The sequence below is a fragment of the Otolemur garnettii genome, unplaced genomic scaffold (assembly GCF_000181295.1).
Source record: "Otolemur garnettii isolate 467f Iridium unplaced genomic scaffold, OtoGar3 scaffold00219, whole genome shotgun sequence".
In the NCBI taxonomy this organism is placed as follows: domain Eukaryota; kingdom Metazoa; phylum Chordata; class Mammalia; order Primates; family Galagidae; genus Otolemur; species Otolemur garnettii.
Window position 1 is genome coordinate 1,406,311 of NW_003852614.1, and position 22,188 is coordinate 1,428,498.

General features: G+C 42.8%; 1 protein-coding gene across 1 annotated transcript in view; it reads right to left on the reverse strand.

Annotated features, from left to right (window-relative positions):
- Window positions 1-22,188, reverse strand: part of DLG3 (discs large MAGUK scaffold protein 3) — a 66,657-nt gene that overhangs the window by 19,396 nt on the left and 25,073 nt on the right. Inside the window, exon 10 of the mRNA XM_012812715.2 lies at window positions 12,423-12,537. Coding sequence (XP_012668169.1) covers window positions 12,423-12,537 — 115 coding nt within the window. The remainder of the gene's footprint in view (window positions 1-12,422; window positions 12,538-22,188) is intronic.

Sequence of the window (22,188 nt, forward strand, 5' to 3'; positions counted from 1 at the left end):
ATATATATATATTTTTTTTTTTTTTTTTTGAGACAGTCTCAAGCTGTCACCCTGGGTAGAGTGTCATGGCGTTATAGCTCCTGGCAATCTCCAACTCTTGGAGCTCAAGCAATCCTCTTGCCTCAGTTTTTCTATTTTTGGTAGAGATGGGGTCTCGCTTTTGCTCAAGCTGGTCTCGAACTCGTGAGCTCAAGCAATCCACCCACCTTGGCCTTCCAGAGTGCTAGGATTACAGGCGTGAGCCACCGCGCCCATCCTACATATATATTTTTAAAAAGCTAAGTTTCCATTTGGCTACATCTAAAAAATACCAATCTTCCACTATTTAAATACTGAGTCTTCTTTAAGTGGGGCACTGCATTAGATGGAAAAGCAAAGTTCTTGGCCCTGTGAAGTTTGCTAGCCAAGAGAGTATGTTGAGTATGTTGTTTTTTTTGGCCAGGGCTGGGTTTGAACCTGCCACCCCCGGCATATGGGGCTGGCGCCCTACCCCTTTGAGCCACAGGCACCGCCTCGTTGAGTATGTTTTATAGCAAGAAGCCTAAAAGGAGGACAAACCAAGGCGTAAAAGCATTTACAGGATCACATCTAGTACATGGAAAATTATAAGGGTATACTGCTTCTGAATTGGGCCTCAATGAAGGTTTAGGATTTCAAAAGATGTAGATAGGGCTGGTAATCCTAGCACTCTGGGAAGCCGAAGTGGGTAGATTGCCTGAGCTCACTACTTTGAGACCAGCCTAAGCATGAGTGAGACCCCTGTCCCTAAAAAAGAAAAAATATCCAGGCATTGTGGTGGGCACCTGTAGTCCCAGTTACTCGGGAGGCTGAGACAAGAGAATCACTTGAGCCCAAGAGTTTGAGGTTGCTATGAGGTATGACACCAGGGCACTCTACCCAGGGTGACAAAATGAGACTCTTGTCTCAAAAAGAAAAAAAAAAAAAGGTGGAGACAGAAAAGGGTCCTTCTAGCTAAAGGGAACAGTGTAAGCAAAGGCCTGGATTATTGTACTAAGGAGTTTCACATTCGCTTGGTAGGCCTTGTATTACCAACTTTACTGCCTTAGCTTTTTATCCCATTAACAGGCTAAACTTCTATGTCAAAATTAACCTAGTAAAAGAGATCAGGCCAGAGCATTAAAAGTCAAACAACCTCTCACATGACATATATTTTCAAATAATAAAAAAGCTATGTAAATTACATAATTACACTTTAGTAGTTTTTTTAAAAATACTACCTTTCTAGGATATTTAAGTATACTGCACTGTAGCTGTCTGGCAGTGACAGTTTCTTAGAAACAGCCTGGAATCCTAATAAAGTGACAGAGTTTGGCATCTTCTTATAAAAGCCTCATTTCAGGCCCGGTAAGAGGAAGAAAGAGTGCCTTTCTCGGCAACACTGACATCTCTCCCTCCCCTTTCTATCCTTAGGGCAAGCACTAGAGATAGTCAAGACAGATACTGCCTCTTTCCAATCAGACTGAACCACTGTCCCAGAACTGAAATCCCACTCATAAAAGGCCCAGATGACTCAGCAACCAACCATTTCAACCCCATTCAAAAAGAGAGTGAACAGGAATAAAGGAAGCAAAACCTAGCTATCTCCAGACACTTAAAGAAAGGCCATAATTAACTATCTGCCACCCTGGTCTCATATATGCATCAATTCAGACAACATACACACACATATACATGCATGTGCACATGTGCAGTGTGTCAGATTATCTGACAAGATGGTGTGTTGGGAGAACAGAAGCCTCAGAAACCCAGGCCAGTACAGTGGCTCACAGCTATAATTCTAGCACTCTGGGAGGGTGAGGCAGGAACACCGCTTGAGCTCAGGAGTTCAAGACCAACCTGAGCAAGAGTGAGACCCTGTTTCTACAAAACTACAAAAAAAAGAAAATTCAGCTGGGCCTGGTGGCAGGCACCTATAGTCCCAGCTTTTCAGGAGGATAAAGTAGGAGGATCACTTCAGCCCAAAAGTTTTAGGTTGCAGTGAGCTATGATGAAGCCACTACACTCTAGCCTAGGCAACAGAGCAAGACCCTGTCTCAAGAAAAAAAAAGCCTCAGAAACTCGTTATTTTTTCTGGGTCCAGATAAAAGAATTTCACTGAGTTAATAAGGACTTAGTAAGAAGGAAACACTGTGTTATGAGAGAACAAAGATTATGTAAATATTATCATCCCCAGCCTGAAGTCACAGTGCTTTAAATACATAAAAGATGATTTGCCCCTGAATATGCTCCTCCTTAGTTATAGCCTTGTACCTCTATGAATCCAAGGGAGAACCAGACTCTGGGTATTCCTGTAACTTTTCAAATGTTGAAGCTAGGCCAGAAAAATATTAAATTACAGTAGAAACTCCAAAGTTGCTCTACTCCCTACATTGACCACCTCCTTAAGTTGACCTAATTTTCATAGACTGGACATGCACCACATGGATGTATTAGTACAGTAGGTCTCATTTCTTATGTTGACCACCTCTGTGTGTTGACCACTTTGTTACAGTCCGTTCGGTGGTCAACTTACAGAGGTTCTAATGTATTTAAGAGAAGGGTAAAGAATGTGGCACAGGAAAAATGCAACATGTAAAAACCAAGTGATAGTAGACAACAATGAAGCATTCCAGAGCCATCACACCATCATGAAGAACAGATGCAATTTCCCAGGGGTCTGTGGGTTTGAGTTCCTAAGCTAATCTTCAGCACTCCAGCTTTCAAGGCAGCTCTCTATTTCCCTAAGGAGAAAGCATTTCCAAAGGTCTTCAAAGGTTTTTTTTTTTTTTTTTTAAGAGGTGATCTATAAAATATCCCCTAAGAGATACATGCACCCACCCATAGAGATAATGCACGTGCTCTAGGGGACTTTATTGAATCTTCCTTTTAGCTGAGCCCTTTCTGTTGGATGGTAAAGCAAGAATATAATCGACTTCAAGTGAACAAATTATTAGGCAAAAGTTTTTGTAGTTCAGCTTCTAAATTGTGATCCAGAGAAATCACAACCACCTGGCACAGCAATCATACTGTCTTAGTGAACCAGAATGCAAAGAGAATGGCAACTGCCAAGGAAACTGGTCAAACAGGTTTCTCTATGCAAAGCAAATAAGAGCTCAAAGGCAAGGGCTTGATTCTGAACTCACCTAGTACCGTGCCCACCTCTCTACTTGAGGCTCAAGCCATCTTTCTTGCAGAGATGCTCTGATGGCCCCATCACCCCCTCAGCAACTCCTCTAAGGTACAGTCCAATTGTTTCCCTTCTTTGAGATCTTGCCCACTCCAAATCCCCTTCTTCTAAACCCATAGCATGTACTGGCAGAAACCTTTCTTTATGTGTATTGTCTATTTACTGCTATTTAATTCTTTTTAAAAATTTCAGATTAATGAGAGTACAAACCATTAGGCTACAATATTTGTGTTTGTTAAGTAAGGTGCCTGTTGTAGTTGTTCTCCTTACCCTGGAGGTGTCTCACAATATACCTTTACATTGTGCCTATTAGGTGAGAGCTCACTAATCCCCCTCTCTTCTCCTTCCTCCCCCCAGCTTGAATTACACTGAGTTTTTCTCTTGTGTAGGCATGTATTAGTTCATCTACTGGTTTCATATTAGTATTGAGTATGTTGGATACTTGCTTTTCCATTCTTGTGATACTTTACTAAAGAGAATGTTTTCTAACTCTATTCAGGTTAATGCAAAAGATGTAAAGTCTCCAACTTTTTCTGGCTGAATAGTATTCCATGGTATACACATACCACAGTCTATTAATCCATTAATGGGTTGATGGTCACTTGGGTTGAGTACACATTTTGGCAATTGTAAACTCAGCTACAATAAAAATTCTAGTGCAAATGTCCTTATGACAAAATGATTTTTTTTTCCTTCTGGGTAGATACCTAGTAATGGGATTACAGGATCAAATGGAAGGTCTATTTTGAGTTCTTTGAGGATTCTCCATACTTCTTTCTAAGGAGGCTGTATTGCAATACCACCAATAGTGTAAACATGTTCTCTTCTCTCCACATCTGTGCCAGCATCTGCCGCTTTGGGATACTGCTATTTAATTCCTGCAAGGCAGTTTTATTTATTTTTTAAGACAAAGTCTCACTCTGTTACCTTGGATAGAGTGCAGTGGCATTATCTTAGCTCACAACTTCAAACTCCCGGGCTCAAGAGATCCTCCTGCCTGAGACTCCCAAGTAGCTGGGACTACAGGCACTCACCACCATACTCAGCTGATTTTTATATATTTAGTAGGGATGGGTGTCTCACTCTTGCTCAAGCTAGTCTGAAATTCCTGATTTCAAGCAATCCTCCCACCTTGGCGTCCCAAAGTGCTAGGATTATAGGTATGAGCCACTGTGTCTGGCCACTTGCAAGGTTTGCTGAGGTTTCATATTGTACAACCAAAGAGGAAGACCCTTAAGAACTGAAACCATCTCATGCTCTGTGTAGAATTCTGAATGTCTGTGAATGGTGGATGAGACCAGGTTATTGGCAAGGGAAGTCTAAGGAATGTTCCCCCATTTACTCCCTAGTTACTAACCCTCAGATGGTTCTCCTACTATATTTCCCTTCCATAGTAGCTGGGATCTAAGATATCACTTTCTTCCTTTGGCCAGTAAGTATTGCATAAAGGGCCCATATTATTTTAAGGCTGAGCAGCCCATCCCTTGCACAGCCTATATAAAGTATGTATAGAAAGCCATAACATAGCACTCATCAGCCCTTGAACTTAGTAAGAAACTTAAAATTTCCAGTAGCCTCTAAAAGCAGCCTAAAAGCAAGCACTGAACCCAAGCACTCAGGTAGGTACAGGGTAGGTCATCACAAGAGGAGCAACTAGCAAATTAGGCATCCCTGGTGTGTCTTGAAGAAGGGTACACACAGAGGAGGTAAGGGCATTTTTTTTTCCTTAGTCTATCTCAAACTTTCAGCCTTTAGAGGGCAATTACAAAGTTAGAGAGGCATTCAAGGACAAATCAACCCACAATAAGTGACTGACTGTTCAGGGGCTCATAATACCTACAGATGACAGGATGCGCTGAGGGATTACAAGTATAGGCCAGTAGTGTCTGGGAACAGGCAGTTCCAGAAGCCACTGATGCAGGAAACTCTGCCCCACTCTCTGGTACCACTGAACATTTACATACACTGTTGCTGGCTTTTTTTTTTTTTTTTTGGAGACAGAGCCTCAAGCTGTCCCCCTGGGTAAAGTGCCATGGCATCACAGCTCACAGCAACCTCCAACTCCTGGGCTCAAGCGAGTCTCCTGCCTCTGCCTCCCAAGTAGCTGGGACCACAGGCGGCCGCCACAATGCCTGGCTATTTTTTGGTTGCAGTCGTCATTGTTGTTTGGCGGGCCCGGGCTGGATTAGAACCCGCCACCTTAGGTGTATGTGGCTGGCGCCTTAGCCACTTGAGCCACAGGTGCCGAGCCTGTTGCTGGCTTTTAAAAATACATATTATCATCACTCTCAAATTCTGTCAGATAGTAAAGCCTGCTAATATTACGTAGTTTACATATGAATCTACTATCAAACTTTAAAGAACAAGACCAAGTTAGGGTCTGCTAAGCATGACGACTCTGGGCAAAGCACACAGTAGTTACACAAGTAATGCCTGCTTATTGACAGGAAGGAACATTCTCCAGCCCTCATTGATGACCAAACCATTATTTCTGACATTGTTTCTTTTTCTTTTCTTTCTTTTTTTCCTTTTTTTTTTTTTTGAGACAGAATTTCACTATGTCACTCTCAGTACAGTGCTGTGGCATCACAGCTCACAGCAACCTCAAACTCTTGGGCTTAAGCGATTTTCTTGCCTCAGCCTCTCAAGTAGCTGTGACTACAGGTGCCCACCACAATGCCCAGCTATTTTTGGTTGCAGTTGTCATTGTTGTTTAGCAGGCTCCAGCTAGGCTTAAACCCACCAGCCTCGGTGTATGTGGCTGGCACCCTGCTCACTGAGATACAGGGGCCGAGCCTCTGACATTGTTTCTTAAATCAAGACTCACAGATACCCCAACATGATTTCCTTCCTAGAGTGGGAAGAAGACTCCGATGGCAGATGGCCAGTTGGGAATAACTCTCAACTGCCTAAATGCTGACCTCTGACTGCAAAGAATTCTTCCAGCCTAGCCTGAATAAACTTTCAAAAGTTACTCCTAAAAGTATACTATTGATCCTCTTGGCAATCTTTGAATTCTTTTTTTTTTTTTTTTTGGCTGGGGCTGGGTTTGAACCTGCCACCTCTGGCATATGGGACTGGTGCCCTACCCTTTGAGCCACAGGCACCACCCTCTCTTGGCAATCTTTGGAGGGCAATGTCTTTCCTTCACTCATTCAATAAATACATACAAGTATAGAATAAGATCATCTCTGGAACCCTAACCTACCCCATATCTTTGTACTGCCTTCACATCAGAATCACCCGAATTGAACACTTAGCCTCCCCAGCTCTGAGCAAGAAGCTCAAAAGAGATATATATTTCTGTGTATTTTTACAGTGGGCAAGGCAAATTCACCATCCAAGCAAAAGCCCTAGGCTAGGCAGACCAAGGGGGTTGTGTTTACCCTGCTCATCTATTTAAGAAATGATCCTTAGGCTCGGCGCTGGTGGCTCAAGTGGCTAAGGCGCCAGCCACATACACCTAAGGTGGTGGGTTCGAATCCAGTCTGAGCCCGCCAAACAACAATGATGGCTGCAACCAAAAAAATAGCCAGGCTTTGTGGCGGGCGCCTGTGGTCCCAGCTACTTGGGAGGCAGAGGCAGGAGACTCGCTTGAGCCCAGGAGTTGGAGATTGGTGTGAGTGATTCCACAGCACTCTACCCAGGGGGACAGCTTGAGGCTCTGTCTCAAAAACAAACAAACAAACAAAAAAAGAAATGATCCTTGTATGATGAAGGGTAGAAAAGACTTTTTCCATTAAGTCACTGGTGACTTTAAAACCAAGCTTCATTTTCCAAACACTTATGTTTCCTTCACGCTCCTGTTCCCTGGTCCACAAATCCCATCTCCCCTATGGTTACCACTGCTATAGCTTCCTTGGGTTTCACCTGCTACAGCCTCAGTGCAGCTCTAAGAGGGTACTGCTTTCTTTAATACAGTTTTGCAAACCCAAGCATACCAGAGAGGAGTAGATACACAGGTGAAGGGAAGGGAAGGGAAACCTGTCAGAAGGGCAAGGAACAGAAAAATGAATTAGAGGTAAAACACAAACAGAAAAGTTTCCTTCATTTTAACCACTTGCTGCTCAATACTTTCCAGGTAGATGGTAAGCTGCTAGAGGGCAGGAATCACACCTGTGCTTTACTGCTTTTCACATAGTAGGAGCTAAGGTAAGTGCAAGGTTTAGTAATTCATTCAGTAATTCAATTCAACATCCAGTGATACAGAAATGTCTATTATGATACATAAACAGTTATTCTTGAGTGCTCTGTTTGCTAAAAACATACATTTTCAGGCCAGGTGCTGTGACTCACGCCTGTAATCCTAGCACTCTGGGAGGCCAAGGCAGGTAGATTGCTTGAGTTCAGGAGTTAGAAACCAGCCTGAGTGAAAGTAAGATCCCATCTCCACTAAAAACAGAAAAACTAGCCAGGCATTGTAGTGGGCACCTATAGGCCCAACTACTCAGCAGGCTGAGGCAGGAGGATCACTTGAGCCCAAGAGTTTAAGGTTGCTCTGGGCTAGGATGACACCATAGCATTCTAGCCTGGGCAACAGAGTGAGACTCTGTCTCAAAAAAATACATTTTGCCAAATTTGGTGAATCCAACTCAACTCACTGGCAGGGAATTTGTATTTTTTACTAATATTCCAGCTGATCCCTATCAGTAAGCTGGGAAAATGCTAAATGAACCACACCTGAGCAACCAGGTTCAAATTCTAGTTTTGGAACTTCATAGCTATCTAACTGGAGTCTCAGTTTTATTATCTGCAAAATGGGAATCATAACATCTACTTTGTAGAATTATTAAAAGGATTTTTTTTTTGAGACAGAGCCTCAAGCTATCCCCCTGGGTAGAGTGCCGTGGCATCACAGCTCACAGCAACCTCTAACTCCTAGGCTCAAGTGAGTCTCCTGCCTCAGCCTCCCAAGTAGCTGGGACCACAGGTGCCCGCCACAACACCCGGCTATTTTTTGGTTGCAGCTGTCATTGTTGTTTGGTGGGCCCGAGCTGGATTCGAACCCGCCACCTTAGGTGTATGTGGCTGGCGCTTTAGCCACTTGAGCCACAGGTGCCGAGCCATTAAAAGGACTTTAAAAGCCATTCAAAGAGAATAACAAAGGTCCTGATATAGAGTAGGTGTTCCTTAAATGTTTGTTCCCCTTTACTCTGAAGACACTGGGGAACTAGTGAAACCTTCTAAGCTTCAGCTTCAACCCCCTCTGCAACACCCAGGCAAATGATTGCCCAGTATCTTCTGTAATACCTTGAGTGACAAAAGATCAAATTTACTATATCCAGAAACAGTCCACTGGATTTCCCAACAGTTTTAATCATCAGTTTTTCCTTTCTTTCTTTTTTTCTTTTTATTGAGACAGAGTCTCACTATGTCACCCTCGGTAGAGTGCTGTGACATCACAGCTCACAGCAACCTCAAACTCTTGGGCTTAAGCAATTCTCTTGCCTCAGCCTCCCAAGTAGCTGGGACTACAAGCGCCCACCACAACACCCAGCTATTTTTTGGTTGTAGTTGTCATTGTTGTTTGGCAGGCCCAGGTTGGATTCAAACCTGCCCGCCACCTCTGATATATGTGGCTGGCACCCTAACCGTGGAGCTACAACTGAGCCAGTTCTTCCTTTCTTATGTTAAGCAGCAATCTGCCTAGGGTGACAGAACAAAACTGTTCCTTTTATACATGATAGGGTGAGGCAATTAGATAAGGAAAGTACATGCTGCTTGTTTGAAGCATTGGAAGGGCAGCTTTATGCACACGTGGACAAGTAGTTGCCGTGCAGGTCTGGAGTTTGGTAAAGAGATCAAGGATGTCATTTATACAACAATAGGATTTGAAGCTGTGAAAATAAACGACACTGCCATATAGGGGGCAGAGCTAATGAAAGGTACTGAGAAAAGGTCAGCAAGGTAGTAAGAGAGCCTTCTAGAAGTAGGTAATTCATGGAAACAAATGTGGTGAAGAGGTCAAAATAATGTCAGAGAACCAATTGTTAAGTCTGATAACTAAGAGGTCACCACTGATCCCTGACAGAGCCAACCTTCTGCTCTTCTGGAGCTTCCCAGAGCTGCTCAGAACCACCACATTGAAATGCAGATATACACTTCCTTTTGGGCTAGTGAAACAGAGGTGATTTGAAGTAGCAACAGCCAAGTATAGATGACTCTAACATCTCCCAACCTGAATGGTTTTTGTTTTTGTTTTTTTTGAGATAGAGCCTCAAGTGGTAGCCCTGGGTAGAGTACTGTGGCATCACAGTTCACAGCAACCTCCAACTCCTGGGCTCAAGCGATTCTCCTGCCTCCACCTCCCAAGTAGCTGGGACTACAGGCGCCCACCACAACGCCTGGCCATTTTTTTTTTTTTTTGGTTGCAGCCATCATTGTTGTTTGGCAGATCCGGGCTGGATTCAAACCCGCCAGCTCAGGTGTATGTGATTGGCGCCTTAGCTGTTTGAGACACAGGCACCAAGCTCCCAACCTGAATGTTAAGATTAGGTTTCTCCAAATAATGTTCCCATGCTCTTATATTTTGGGGAACTGCCTAGTACAGTCTCTACTGGAGAATAATCACAAGAAAGGACCGTGTTTTCCTCTGTTTCAGCCAGCACTTGCCCAACTTACTGACTTTTCATACAATACTTTTTAAAAACCTTATTTATTTGCAAAGATTGGGTCTTGCTATGTTGCCCAGGCAGGTCTGGAATTCTTGGCCTGAAGTGATCCTCCTGTTTCAGCTTTCCAACAGGAGTGAGTCATCGTGTATGTTGAAGAACTGGCATTTCCTAGCACATAATTTGGCAAATACAGTAAGCAAATGAAGAAAGACAACACAATTAAGAGACCATTAATATTAAGGGGAATTTTTTCTTTTTTTTTAAGAATGAAAGCAGCTGGGCAGCACCTGTGGCTCAAAGGAGTAGGGGCCCCATATACCGGAGTTGGTGGGTTCAAACCCGGCCCCAGCCAAAAACAAAACAAAACAAACAAAAAAGAATGGAAGAAGCTTAAATAAGTTTATACGCTAAAGAAAGGGAACCCAAGTGCAGAGTTAAAGCCCAAGTATAGGAATAAAAGGAAAGAGCAGGGTGGCGCCTGTGGCTCAAAGAGTAGGGTGCTGGCCCCATATGCTGGAAGTGGTGGGTTCAAACCCAGCCCCAGCCAAAAACTGCAAAAAAAAAAAAAAAAAAAGGGAAAGAGCAGAGGACTTTAACTCACTGTGTTAGCCATAAGACAATATTTCCCCTGATTAAATCTAGTGATCACAAATGGTTATTATTTTTTTGTTGTTGCAGTTGTCATTGTTGATTTTAGCTGACCCGGGCTGGGTTTGAACCTGCCAGCTTTGGTGTATGTGGCCGGTACCCTACCCACTGAGCTACAGGTGCCACCATAAATGATTATTACTTTCTAAACCATATCTATTTTCCTCAGAGGATACAAATGTTATCTAGACAACGTTAAGGGCAGATTATATAAATGGATTCACTAGAAACAGAGTCATGGTTCTTCCCTCCTTCCCAGAGTTAGGCTGAATATATCCCTTGCCTGGGCCAGAGAAGGGTGTTCCTGATGGGGAGCCAATGCCCCACTCCCCCTGCCCAGGCAAGGAGAACTCTAGCACAGGATAGGCAGAGAGGGGAAATCTAAAAATAAAGCTCTTTGAATAAACTGTCTTGCCTAAAGAGCAGCTTCCCACGCACACTGGAGTGCCACATTTGTGGGGCTGGAAGCACGGGAATGGAACAATCCTGACCAAGTCATATAAGCATTACCCATTTTCGGGGGTGAGGGGGCGACAGCACATTTCTCATTCTCCCCATCAGTGCTCCAGCATCTAGGCTGCAGGCTTGGAGCAAAGGCTTTAATGACAAACAATAGGATTTTCTTTTCCATAGGCTAGAAAGATGGCCAAGGCCTAGTCCAACCTTCCTACCATATCCTTCACAGCAGGAGAGGAGCACAGCAAAGGCTCTCAACACAAAAGGATTGGAGTCAAGGATTCATTTTAGAAAAGAAAGTGAAGGGTTGTAGTGGGCTTCAGGCTCAGAGATGGCATCCCTCCACTCTACTCCACTCCCCACCTCCCTGAAGTAGGGTTAGCTATTGCCATATCACATCCTAAGGACCCAGTAGTTGTCACATTGCCAGGAAACTAGCAAATGCAGTCTCCCCACCTCTAGCAGGTATCAGAGACCACTAGAAAATGTTCAACCAGGGTGGCGCCTGTGGCTCAAAGGAGTAGGGCACTGGTCCCATATGCCAGAGGTAGCGGGCTCAAACCCAGCCCTGGCCAAAAAAATGCAAAAAAAGAAAATGTTCAACCCAAGAGTGTGTGTGATACAGCCACACACCTAAGCATTAAACACACACCATAGCTACTTCAGACCCAGGAAAGTAATCATACTACCTCCTTCTCTAAGAGTTTTAACCTTGAAGAGAAACCCTATACTTGCACCAAAATGTTGGAGTTTCACCAAGAAACAAGGCCAGAAGAAGGAAACTATAGTGTTCATTTGGGACTCCAACTCAGGAGATTTGTACTTTAACCTGACCAAGCATTATACTACACCTGAAGAGTCAGAAGCTCAACCTTAAAAATATTTTAGGATAGCTTTTAGCAGCAATACAGTCAACGTGATATATCTGTTCCCTCCACCCCCTCTTCCTAGGGAACATATACCATTCCATCCCATGATTCATAGATACAGACCAATACAGTAGGGGGTGAGGGAGCTTGAGGGAATTGAAACAATAAAACATTCAAAATGCAGCAACCTGTCAGTTCTTTGGTCTCTTAAGAAAGACCCTGTACCATAACACTGTGATAGTTGATATGCTTAGATAAGAATCCTTATGTCTACTATGAATATGTGCAAGGTAATGGGGGGAGGTGCCAAGTTTTCACCTTAAAGTACAGATTGTAAGCAAAGTACTTTGAACACCTGACTGATACTTGAATGCTGACTAGCAATAATCACCCAACAGTCTTTTATAGTTGGAGCAAAATAAAATTTTCCAGTACTGACCCATACTGAGTCATTCATGAGTGAAAAGAAAGAAGCCAGCTAGCAAAAGGGAGGAGATACTGACCATAAAATACACAACCTGAGCATACAGTGAGAAGTGTTATTTTAGTACTGGGAATACACACTCCCTACCCCACTAATTAAACAAGAAGGGTTGGGTTGGCACAGAGCTCTCCTCCGCCAGCACAGGGCCTGGTAGGGCAACTTACCTGACATACAAGGACCTCTTCTCACTGGTTCGGAGGGACCCAGACCCAGAGCTCATGCTGCTATTCATCATTTGTTCTCGTAAGTCATGTATCTTCGATTCAAAGCGACTATACTCTGTCAGAAAGACAAAGGAAAAGAATGAACCTAAGGAGCTACCCTGAACCTGCATGCCAGTGACCAAAAAGCCAGGAGGACATATGGCTCTAAAGCAGCCAGAGCCAGCCCAGTCAGTCTTTGCTTTCATAAGCAAAGTCTCTCCTCCAAGCACAGAAAGATAGACTTCCCTCTAACCCAAGACTAATAAAGGAAAAGAATGCACCTGAAAAGCAAGTAGCATTTGGATATGTGAAATGAAAAAAGCTCCTATCTGCCTCAAAATCTCACCAAATATTAAAAAAATAACAACTAGAAAGAGGTTCCAGTGCAACCTTTATAAATATTTAGTGTCGAGACTAAGGCCACCAAAGGAAAGCAGATGGGAAAGTAGTCTTTCCCAAAAAGCATTTTGCAGAGAACAGATGGCCCTGAGACTCAGACCAGAGAGTCTGGAAAGGACCTGAGGCCATTGTACCATAGTTAGGCAAGGAAGACAGGTTTTTCAGGATGACTTTTTTTTGGGGGGGTGGGGGACATACTGGAACCCAGTACAGAGGTAAAAACAAACCTCACAACCATATGAGAATTCAAGCTCTCCTGAGTTATTTCCTTTTTCAACAGAGAGCCTCTTTGGATTTAATAACAACTAAACATTAAAACATAAATTCTCCCAAACCTAGAGGTCTGCTGACATCTCTCACCTCTAAAATCATCTAGTCAGTGAGATCATAAGTTCATGCCCCACCTTGTAGCCCATTGAGAACATTACAACAGCCATATCATCCTAGAAAGGTAACTACAGGTTTATGTCCAGCTTAAGAAACCCTAATAAAGGGAAAATTAGCTCTAGCCATACAAGTTTTTTTTTTTGAGAGTCTCACTCTGTTGTGCAGGCTAGAGTGCGGTGGTTTCAGCCTAGTTCATTGCAACCCCAAACTCCTGGCTCAAGCAATCCTCCTGTCTCAACCTCCTGAGTAGCTGAGACTACAGATACCTATCATGATGCCTAGCTAGTTTTTCTATTTTTAGTAGAGACAAGGGTTTCTCTCTCAGGCTGGTCTCAAACTCCTGAGCTCAAGTGATCCTCCCACCTCTACCTCTCAGGGTACTAGGATTACAGGAGTGAGCCACCACACTCAGTCTAGTAATACAATTATTATAAAAAGTTTTTTGTAGGGCTGCTTTGCTGTGATGTTCTCCTAGTACATTTAAAATATGATATTAATACTTACCACACATAAATAATTACACATGTTCCAGGTCTATAATTACTCCAAAGATGGGGTCTACCTAAGGCTCAGGCTATGGAAATGATAGAAAACAGGCATACTTTACTGTGACAAGCTGACTTTTTTTTTTTTTTTGAGACAAAGCCTCAAGCTGTCCCCTTGGGTAGAGTGCTGTGGCATCACAGCTCGCAGCAACCTCCAACTCCTGGGCTCAAGTGAGTCTCCTGCCTCAGCCTTCCAAGTAGCTGGGACCACAGGTGCCTGCCACAACGCCTGGCTATTTTTTTGTTGCAGTTGTCATTGTTGTTTTGACAGGCCCAGGTTGGATTTGAACCCGCCACCTTAGGTGTATGTGGCAGGCGCCTTAGCCATTTGAGCCACAGGCGCCAAGCCGACAAGCTGACTTTAAAAGACGTCAAAATTTATGAGGGGTTAAAGGTTGGGGAACTGCTTAACAATCAAACATACTTCTGGGAGAAAAAATTCCACAAAAGCATTTCTATGCACCATAGAAGGCTGACAAGAAGCATCCCCACCTAGTCCCACTCTACAGGAAAAAACAAAACACCTGTTCCAACACCTGACACTCCCCCTTCTTGAAGCAAAGCAACTTGACCTTCATCTGGGTATCCAGGGAAATGTTAAAAAGCCTAAAGGGGAAGGAAAAGCATTCTAAGTACTGCAAATAGCCTCTTCTCAACAAAGTTTCTTTTTGTTCACTGTGCCATCAATGAAACAAACTGGTTAAATTTGTGTGCTCTTTCATTCATCAGCACTGGTGTTATGGTGATTTGTCCTCATTACCTAGTACTGTCCCTGAAATCTTGGAGGAAGCAGTTAAGTCACTGACTCATTCACCCATAAATGACAGGGGGATAAAAGAAAGATAACAGCTGGACAATGTCCCTGTTCTGAGGTTACACAGCAATGCATCAATATCAATGAGGTACCCCAACCTAAAGAGAGAGGGTGGTGACCAATTTCCCATAAAAGCTCTGGACTGCTGGAAAGCGCAAAAGCAGGAAATCCAATCTACCGTTAGAGACAGACCAAGCACTGGAGACAGCCCAGGCACTGGTCCCACCCCGGGGTTTGGCCCTCTACACTGGGAAGGGATCTTAGTACAAGGTTTCTTCTTGACCCTCTGAGCTCATCAACCAAGGAGAGAACCATGTGAGACAAAGAGATTTATAATTGGGCAGCCCTAATTATAAATCTTGGGGAAGACAAGTAAAAAACAAAACTATGCATTGAACCCAGAACAAAAGAATATGCCAAATCTATCTTTAAACTGTTTTTCTCCTCTCAAAACTTGCTTATATATTCCCTTCATTGGAATTGACTTGCCTACTGAACTCCAACTTAGTAACAGGTCATGGCAGTTGCTTAGAAACTACGCTTCTTTACAAATCCTTCAAAAAACAACCACCAAACCACCATTTCCTCAAAGCTCCTAATCCAAGGCTGATAATTCTGGGCCACGGGGCCCATTAAAACTAGACTCTGGAAAAAGAGAAAAACTATTGTTTTAAGGAATCCACTTTTGTTTTTACACATGCTACTAAGATTTCAAGTTTATTAAATTGTGTTTGTTCTTTTTTCCCTGTTCAGATGATCCCCATAGAGTTCCAGCTACTATTTGTAGAGTTACCTAATGTCCACTACGCAGAGTAGCCTTTGAATAAATGAGAAAGCTATCCAAGTCCATGCTTCTGTTCTCAAGCTAATAAACCTAATGGTTTATTTAACTGATGGCTGCCAGCTTCACTGAAGGCTTAGAAAAGTACTTAAGAAGCACCTCATTTAGTTTTGTTCCTGAGGTTAACTGTTGGGAGCAATTAGGATTTATGTGTTGTAAACACCCTTCTGAGATGTTAATAATCTACAAAGGGCTGCTGGTTAACAGACTGTATACAACAAAGGAAAAAAATCATTCTGACAAAAAAACTGTTTAGACTAAACATATCTAGTACTTTATCTTATTATTAGAGGTATAATTTTCACAGGACAAAAGCTTCACTTAAAAAAAAAAATTTGTGGGCCAGGGGCACTCACACCTGTAATCCTAGCACTTGGGGAAGCTGAGGTGGGAGGATAACTTGAGACTAAGAGTTTCAGACCAGCCTGGGCAACATATCAAGACATTGTCTCGATCAAAAATAAGAAAAAAATAGCTAGGTGTGGTGGCACACACCTATTAGCCCAGGTACTCAGGAAGCTGAGCCCAGGAGTACAAGGTTGAAGTGAGCTATGATCACACCACTGCACTCCAGCCTGGGCAAAAAAGCAAGACCTTGTCTCTCTCTCACTCTCTCTTTTTTTAAATCTATCTCAATTCAAAGACTTCACAACTAGCCAAGGCCCCTCCTTCCTTTCCATTAATAACTAAAGCCATCATAGCCTTCACTCAAGGTCATCTCCTAGGCTAACGTTACTGCCTAGGAAGCTGAACAAACCAGCCTCTAACCCAAAGGGTTGACTTCAAAGAAGCAACATTTGTTACTGAAATCTCAGGTCTACCAAACTGTGCATTATTAACTTTTTTTCCCATTCTGTTGAACCCAATCATAGTGACCCACAAAGATCAGTGAGTCATTCCTAGATTCCTTTTGCCAGTTGCTAATTACAAAAAAAAGAAAGAAATGGGAGGGGGCACAATCAGACATCAGTACCAAAACTGGGTTTCTCGTTGTCCACCTGAAGTACCTCTAAAAGATCAAGATTTTAAACCTCACTCCAGACACACAGAATCAACCTACAGAGCCAAGACCTAGGAAGCTGAAATTTAATAAGCATCAAGGTGATTCTGAAGGTGATAAAGTTTGAAACTGACAGTCTTGACTTATAGAACTGAGTTTTGTTTTGTTAGTTCAGAGAAAAGATTCTTTAGTGTATCTCAAAAGGAAGGCAGAGCAAAAGGGTTGGAAAGCTCTCAGAAAAAAATTTGGCGGCTCGGCGCCTGTGGCTCAAGCAGCTAAGGCGACAGCCACATACACCTAAGGTGGCGGGTTCGAATCCAGCCTGGGCCCGCCAAACAACAATAATGGCTGCAACCAAAAAATAGCCGGGCGTTGTGGCGGGCGCCTGTAGTCCCAGCTACTTGGGAGGCTGAGGCAGGAGACTCGCTTGAGCCCAGGAGTTGGAGGTTGCCGTGAGCAGTGAAGCCATGGCACTCTACCCAGGGGACAGCTTGAGGCTCTGTCTCCAAAAAAAAAAAATTTGGCAATACAACTGCAAATCCCATGGGAAAGTAAAGTGCTAAAGAGCCACAGTCCTATGTGCTGTCAGAGAAAGCTGATGGGTTAACTTTTTAAAAACTACAAAAGTAACACAATTTTTAAAAAGTCTTTTGACTTTTTTCATTCTTTTTTTTTTTTTTTTTTTGAGACAGAGTCTTACTTTCTTGCTCCAGGTAAAGTGCTGTGGCATCACAGCTCATAACAACCTCAAATTCTTGGACTCAAGTGATTCTCTTGCCTCAGCCTCCCAAGGAGCTGGGACTACAGGTGTCCCCTACAACGCCCGGCTATTTTTCAGCAGCAGGGTCTCATTCTTGCTCAGGCTGGTCTCAAACTGTGAGATCAAGTGATCCCCCCACCTCAGCCTCCCAGAGTGCTGGGATTACAGGCAAGAGCCAGCAGGCTTTTAACTTTTCTCTTTAAACATTTCTGTATCATCCCCATCCCACTACCCAGAAGTAAGAACTGTTGGCATTTTTAGTATGTATCCTTCCAGACTTACTTCCATACATATGTAAAAAGAAAATCAAAATATCAGGGCCCACCCAACTTCTTATTGCAAAAGGCCAGAGGCATCTGTGAAGAACTGGCCCCACAGATCACTCAATAAGGAAATTTCCCTGCTGACCTCCCATAAGTAAGGACAAGCAAACTGTAACTACGTCTAGCACCTAAAATTAAAGCATTAACAATGAATTACAAGTCTGTCTTTATAAAACTGGAGACACACAGAATCAGACATTCTTCCACCCACCCAGGAACATGTACATAATTGCTGTTTCCTCCACTCCATTTCCCCCTTCTATCATTTCCCTTATTTTAGGAAAATGTAGATTTCTTGGCCTCACAAGAATGTAACCACTTTGCTTCATGGGTGCACATGCTCTTGCCTTTCCTTCCTCCTGGTCTGCCTAAATGCTGAAGATTTCAACTTTTCAGAAAAACAGCCACAGCTTTGCCTGCAGTTTGTATTTGTCGCAGGTGTATCTTCAACTCTGGCTTAATAAACATGATTTACTGAGATTTTTGCCTTATGAATCAAGACATATATTGTTTATACTGTATACATGCAGGGAGACAGACCTTCTTTTTAATAGCTGCATAATATTCCATATAAGGGCTTGATCACAATTTATTTGGTTATATCCCAACTGATGCACATTTAAATCGTTTATAAGTCTTAATATTACAATCAATACTGCATTGAATACTAATATGAGCATTTCTATAGCACAGATTACTGTAATGGAAACTGCAAGGTCAAACTATAAGCACATTAAAATTTGAATTGCAGCTCGGTGCCCATAGCTTAATGATTAGAGCTCCGGCCGGGACTGGTGGGTTCAAACCCAGCCCAAGGCCTGTTAAAAAACAACAATGACAACTACAACAAGTGTTTGGTGGACTCCTATAGTCCCAGCTACGTGGAGGCTGAGGCAAGATAATCTCTTAAGCCCAAGAGTTTGAGGTTGCTGTGAGTGGTGACACCACACCACTCTACTGAGGGTGACATAGTGATACTCAGTCTCAAAAAAAAAAAATTTGAGGCTCCGGCGCCTGTGGCTAAAGTGGCTAAGGCACCAGCCACATACACCTAAGGTGGCGGGTTCGAATCCAGCCCAGGCCTGCCAAACAACAATGATGGCTACAACCCCCCCCCTCCAAAAAAAAATAGCCAGGCGTTGTGGCAGGTGCCTGTGGTCCTAGCCACCTGGAAGGCTGAGGCAGGAGACTCGCTTGAGCCCAGGAGTTGGAGGCTGCTGTGAGCTGTGATGCCACAGCACTCTACCCAGGGGGGGACAGCTTGAGGCTCTGTCTCAAAAAAAAGAAAAGAAAAGAAAAGAAAAATTTGAATTGGTAAACCAGGCGCAGTGTCTCGTGCCTATAATCCTAGCACTCTGGAAGGCCGAGGCAGGTGGACTGCCTCAGCTCACAGGTTCGAGACCAGCCTAAGCCACAGCAAGACCTCTCAAGACCTTAAAAAAAATGAATTGCCACTACCAAATTGAACCCAAACATTCTGAAATCTCTGTTACTGTAAATGTGGATAATTCATTATTCAAAACTTCCAGCAGCTTTCCTGTTTCTGAAGAATTGGACACAGAATTTACCTTTGAGGATAGATAAATCCTCTGTTTAGAGAAAAACACTTTACCGAGCTTTCTGGTTGCACAAAAGTAAGGTCAAATATTTTATTCTGGAATGGACAAAGACAAAGAGGAGCTAAAATGTTCTCTATCAATAATAACGGAAAAGGCTGTTCTAGTGGGTGGAGTTGTTGGTTCTCCAGGTTAAGCTTTAGCCCATAGGTGGTCTTACTCTGCCTTTCTCGGACATTGTTCCTCAACTCAGTGTTTTAGGCATCCAGCTATAAGATACTGTATTATCAGCCCCACCACTAGAAAACCAAACTTTTCTTGTTCATGCCAAAATCCCCATTACTGTTATGAACTAAAACAAAACCTTAAGGCTCCCCCCTAATGGCTAACTGACAGGACCCTCTCTTAGCCAAAGGGATCCCCTAAAACTGAGTTTCTAGCCATGGGAAAAGAGATTAAACATGCCTCATCATGTCTTCCTCCCTCCTGTGACTTATTACCAAACCTAAGGCTATGCAAGACATACCAGCAGGTCCTCAATATACACAACAAATCACCAGAGTCTGGCATAGGGCTGGAAGTTTGTCTCTGATTAACAGACCTTTATCTTAATTTAAGCATTCCTTTTTGCTGAAAATTGGTCTACTAGACAAAGTCTAACTCTTTTAGCCATACTTTAGCTAAAGAACCTTTAAACCCACTTATAACCTGTAAGTCCCCACTTTGAGATATCCCACCTTTTTTGCCTAAACCAATGTATTCCTTCCACATATTGATTTATGACTTTACCTGCTAAAATTTATAAAACCAAACTGTAACTCCACCATGAGTCCACTTGCTCAAGGTTTCTTGGGCATGGCTTTAGGTCATGGCCCTCTAATTTGGCTCAAAATAGACCTCTTAAAAATTATTTTATAGAATATGGCTTCTTTTCCCTAGACACTATAAATGACACCCCCCTCATTTCCCCTGCACATAACCTGTGTATTTCCTTAAGTTTTGCTGATGTTTCTTCCTAATTGTTCCTCAATCCACCTCTAACTTTCACTGTCATTGCTTTACTGTTGATTTTGCCTCTTAATCTTCTCTGAACTATTTTATCTCTGCTTCAGTACCCCTTGCTTTGATGTCATCTCTTGTCTGGGCCACTGCTTTATTGCCCTAATTGGTCTTCTTTCCCCAGGCTTTCCAAACTCAAATCCATCTTAGATTATTTGAAAAGCCCTCCTACCTAGTATCTACAATAACTCAATAGCAAAGAAAGAATTTTATTTTACTATCCCAATTAAACTTTGAAGGACTGCTACAACCATCCTCCCATCACACCCAGACTATCTATCCCATCTCTCAATTACATAGGTCCTCTTTTTTTCTTTCTTTCCTCCTTTTTTTTTTTTAATAGTCCCAAAGTGCAAGAGTAACACCAGTCATCTTTTGAGCTAGCCTGCCTGGAACCTTTGAACACAACTTGTTCAGTTCTGTTGTTCCCTGCTTGTGTAATTTTCTTGCCTGCCTGACAGTGAACATCCTTTATATCCTTCACCAACTTCCTTTCTTCATCCCAGAAGTTGTGTTCATTTACTTATTCATTCAAATATTTACTACATGTGTGTCAGGCACTGTGCTAGCTGCTGGGAATATAATGGTAATCAAAATGGTGCCTAGAAATTATAATCACAAAACAACTATTTAATTACAATTTAAATTACAACTATGATAACCACTATGAAGAAAATGCTAAGAGATTAACAGAGTGACCTAACTTACTGTGGAGAAATGGGGTACAACAAAGGTTTCCCTGAGGAAGTGACATTTAAGCTGAGTCCAAGGGAAAGGGAGTGGTGGTAAATAAAGTAATCCAGACAGAAGGAACAGCATTATGAAAGGGACACAAAATGTGTAGAACACAGGAAAGTCAGGAGATAATGGCAAGAGATCAGACTAAGTGGTAGGCAAGGGTCACATCATCTAAGGCAGGGGTCCTCAAACTTTTTAAACAAGGGACCAGTTCACTGTCCCTCATACTGTTGGAGGGCTGGACTGCAGGCCCTCGGAGGAGCCTACTGCTAAGCAGGACAGGCAACAGAGGCAAAAACACCCGGCAGGCTGGATAAATGTCCTAGGTGGGCTGCATGTGGCCCGCGGGCTGTAGTTTGAGGACACCTGATCTAAGGCCTTGTAATCCATGATAAGGTTATTTACTTTTATCCTGCAAGTAACAGAAAGAAGCCATTGAAAGGTTCTGAGAAAAGAAACATGATCAATTATGTGTGTTGCTTTGACTATTGTGGTGTCTTACATCATCTAGATTTAAGTTTCTTGACAGAAAACGATCATGCTTTCTATTTTTATTTATCTCCCACAGCCCTTAGTAAACCCTGCTCTTACAGCATCCAAACAAGGTAGCCCTCCAGCCTCTGCTGAAACATGTCCAAAGCTAGGGAGCTCTCTAATTCTAAATTATTAGACAATACTACTCAAGAGAAAATTCTGGGGTTGAGGGCCATCTCTTTTGCCAGCTGGTCCTAATTTTGTGTCTAAGACAGCACAAAAGATAATCTGTTCTGTTCTTCCTAACAGTTGAAGGAACAGTTAGAAGAAGGTGGAAGACCTGAGCTGGAAAAGAGTGGAGCAGGTTCCAAAATTACAGAATAAAATGGAGTAGAAGGCAGAGTGCATGTGGAAAGGGAAGTGACAGCAGGTTGGGAGCCAGATACTAAGAGATTAAGATAGGACTTTTCTTTCTAGGTACTGAGAACTGCTACTAAGTGTTTAAATAGAAAAGTGATACAATTAGAACTAGGTTTGGGAAAAAATTATTCTGGGAGTATAATATAGACTAGAGGACAGAGGGAGAGAGAACAGAGACTAAGAAGCTATTCTACTAGCACAGATCAAAGGTATTATACTAATACATATACTACTGGCACATTATCAAAAGCCTGACAGAGTATGAAGGCAATAAGGATAGAAAGGGACAAAAATCAAGAAATATGTTAGAGCTATAAAAGAGAAAAACTAGGCTCGGCGCCTATAGCTCAACCGGCTAAGGCGCCAGCCACGTACACCTAAGGTGGTGGGTTCGAATCCCCAGCCTGGACC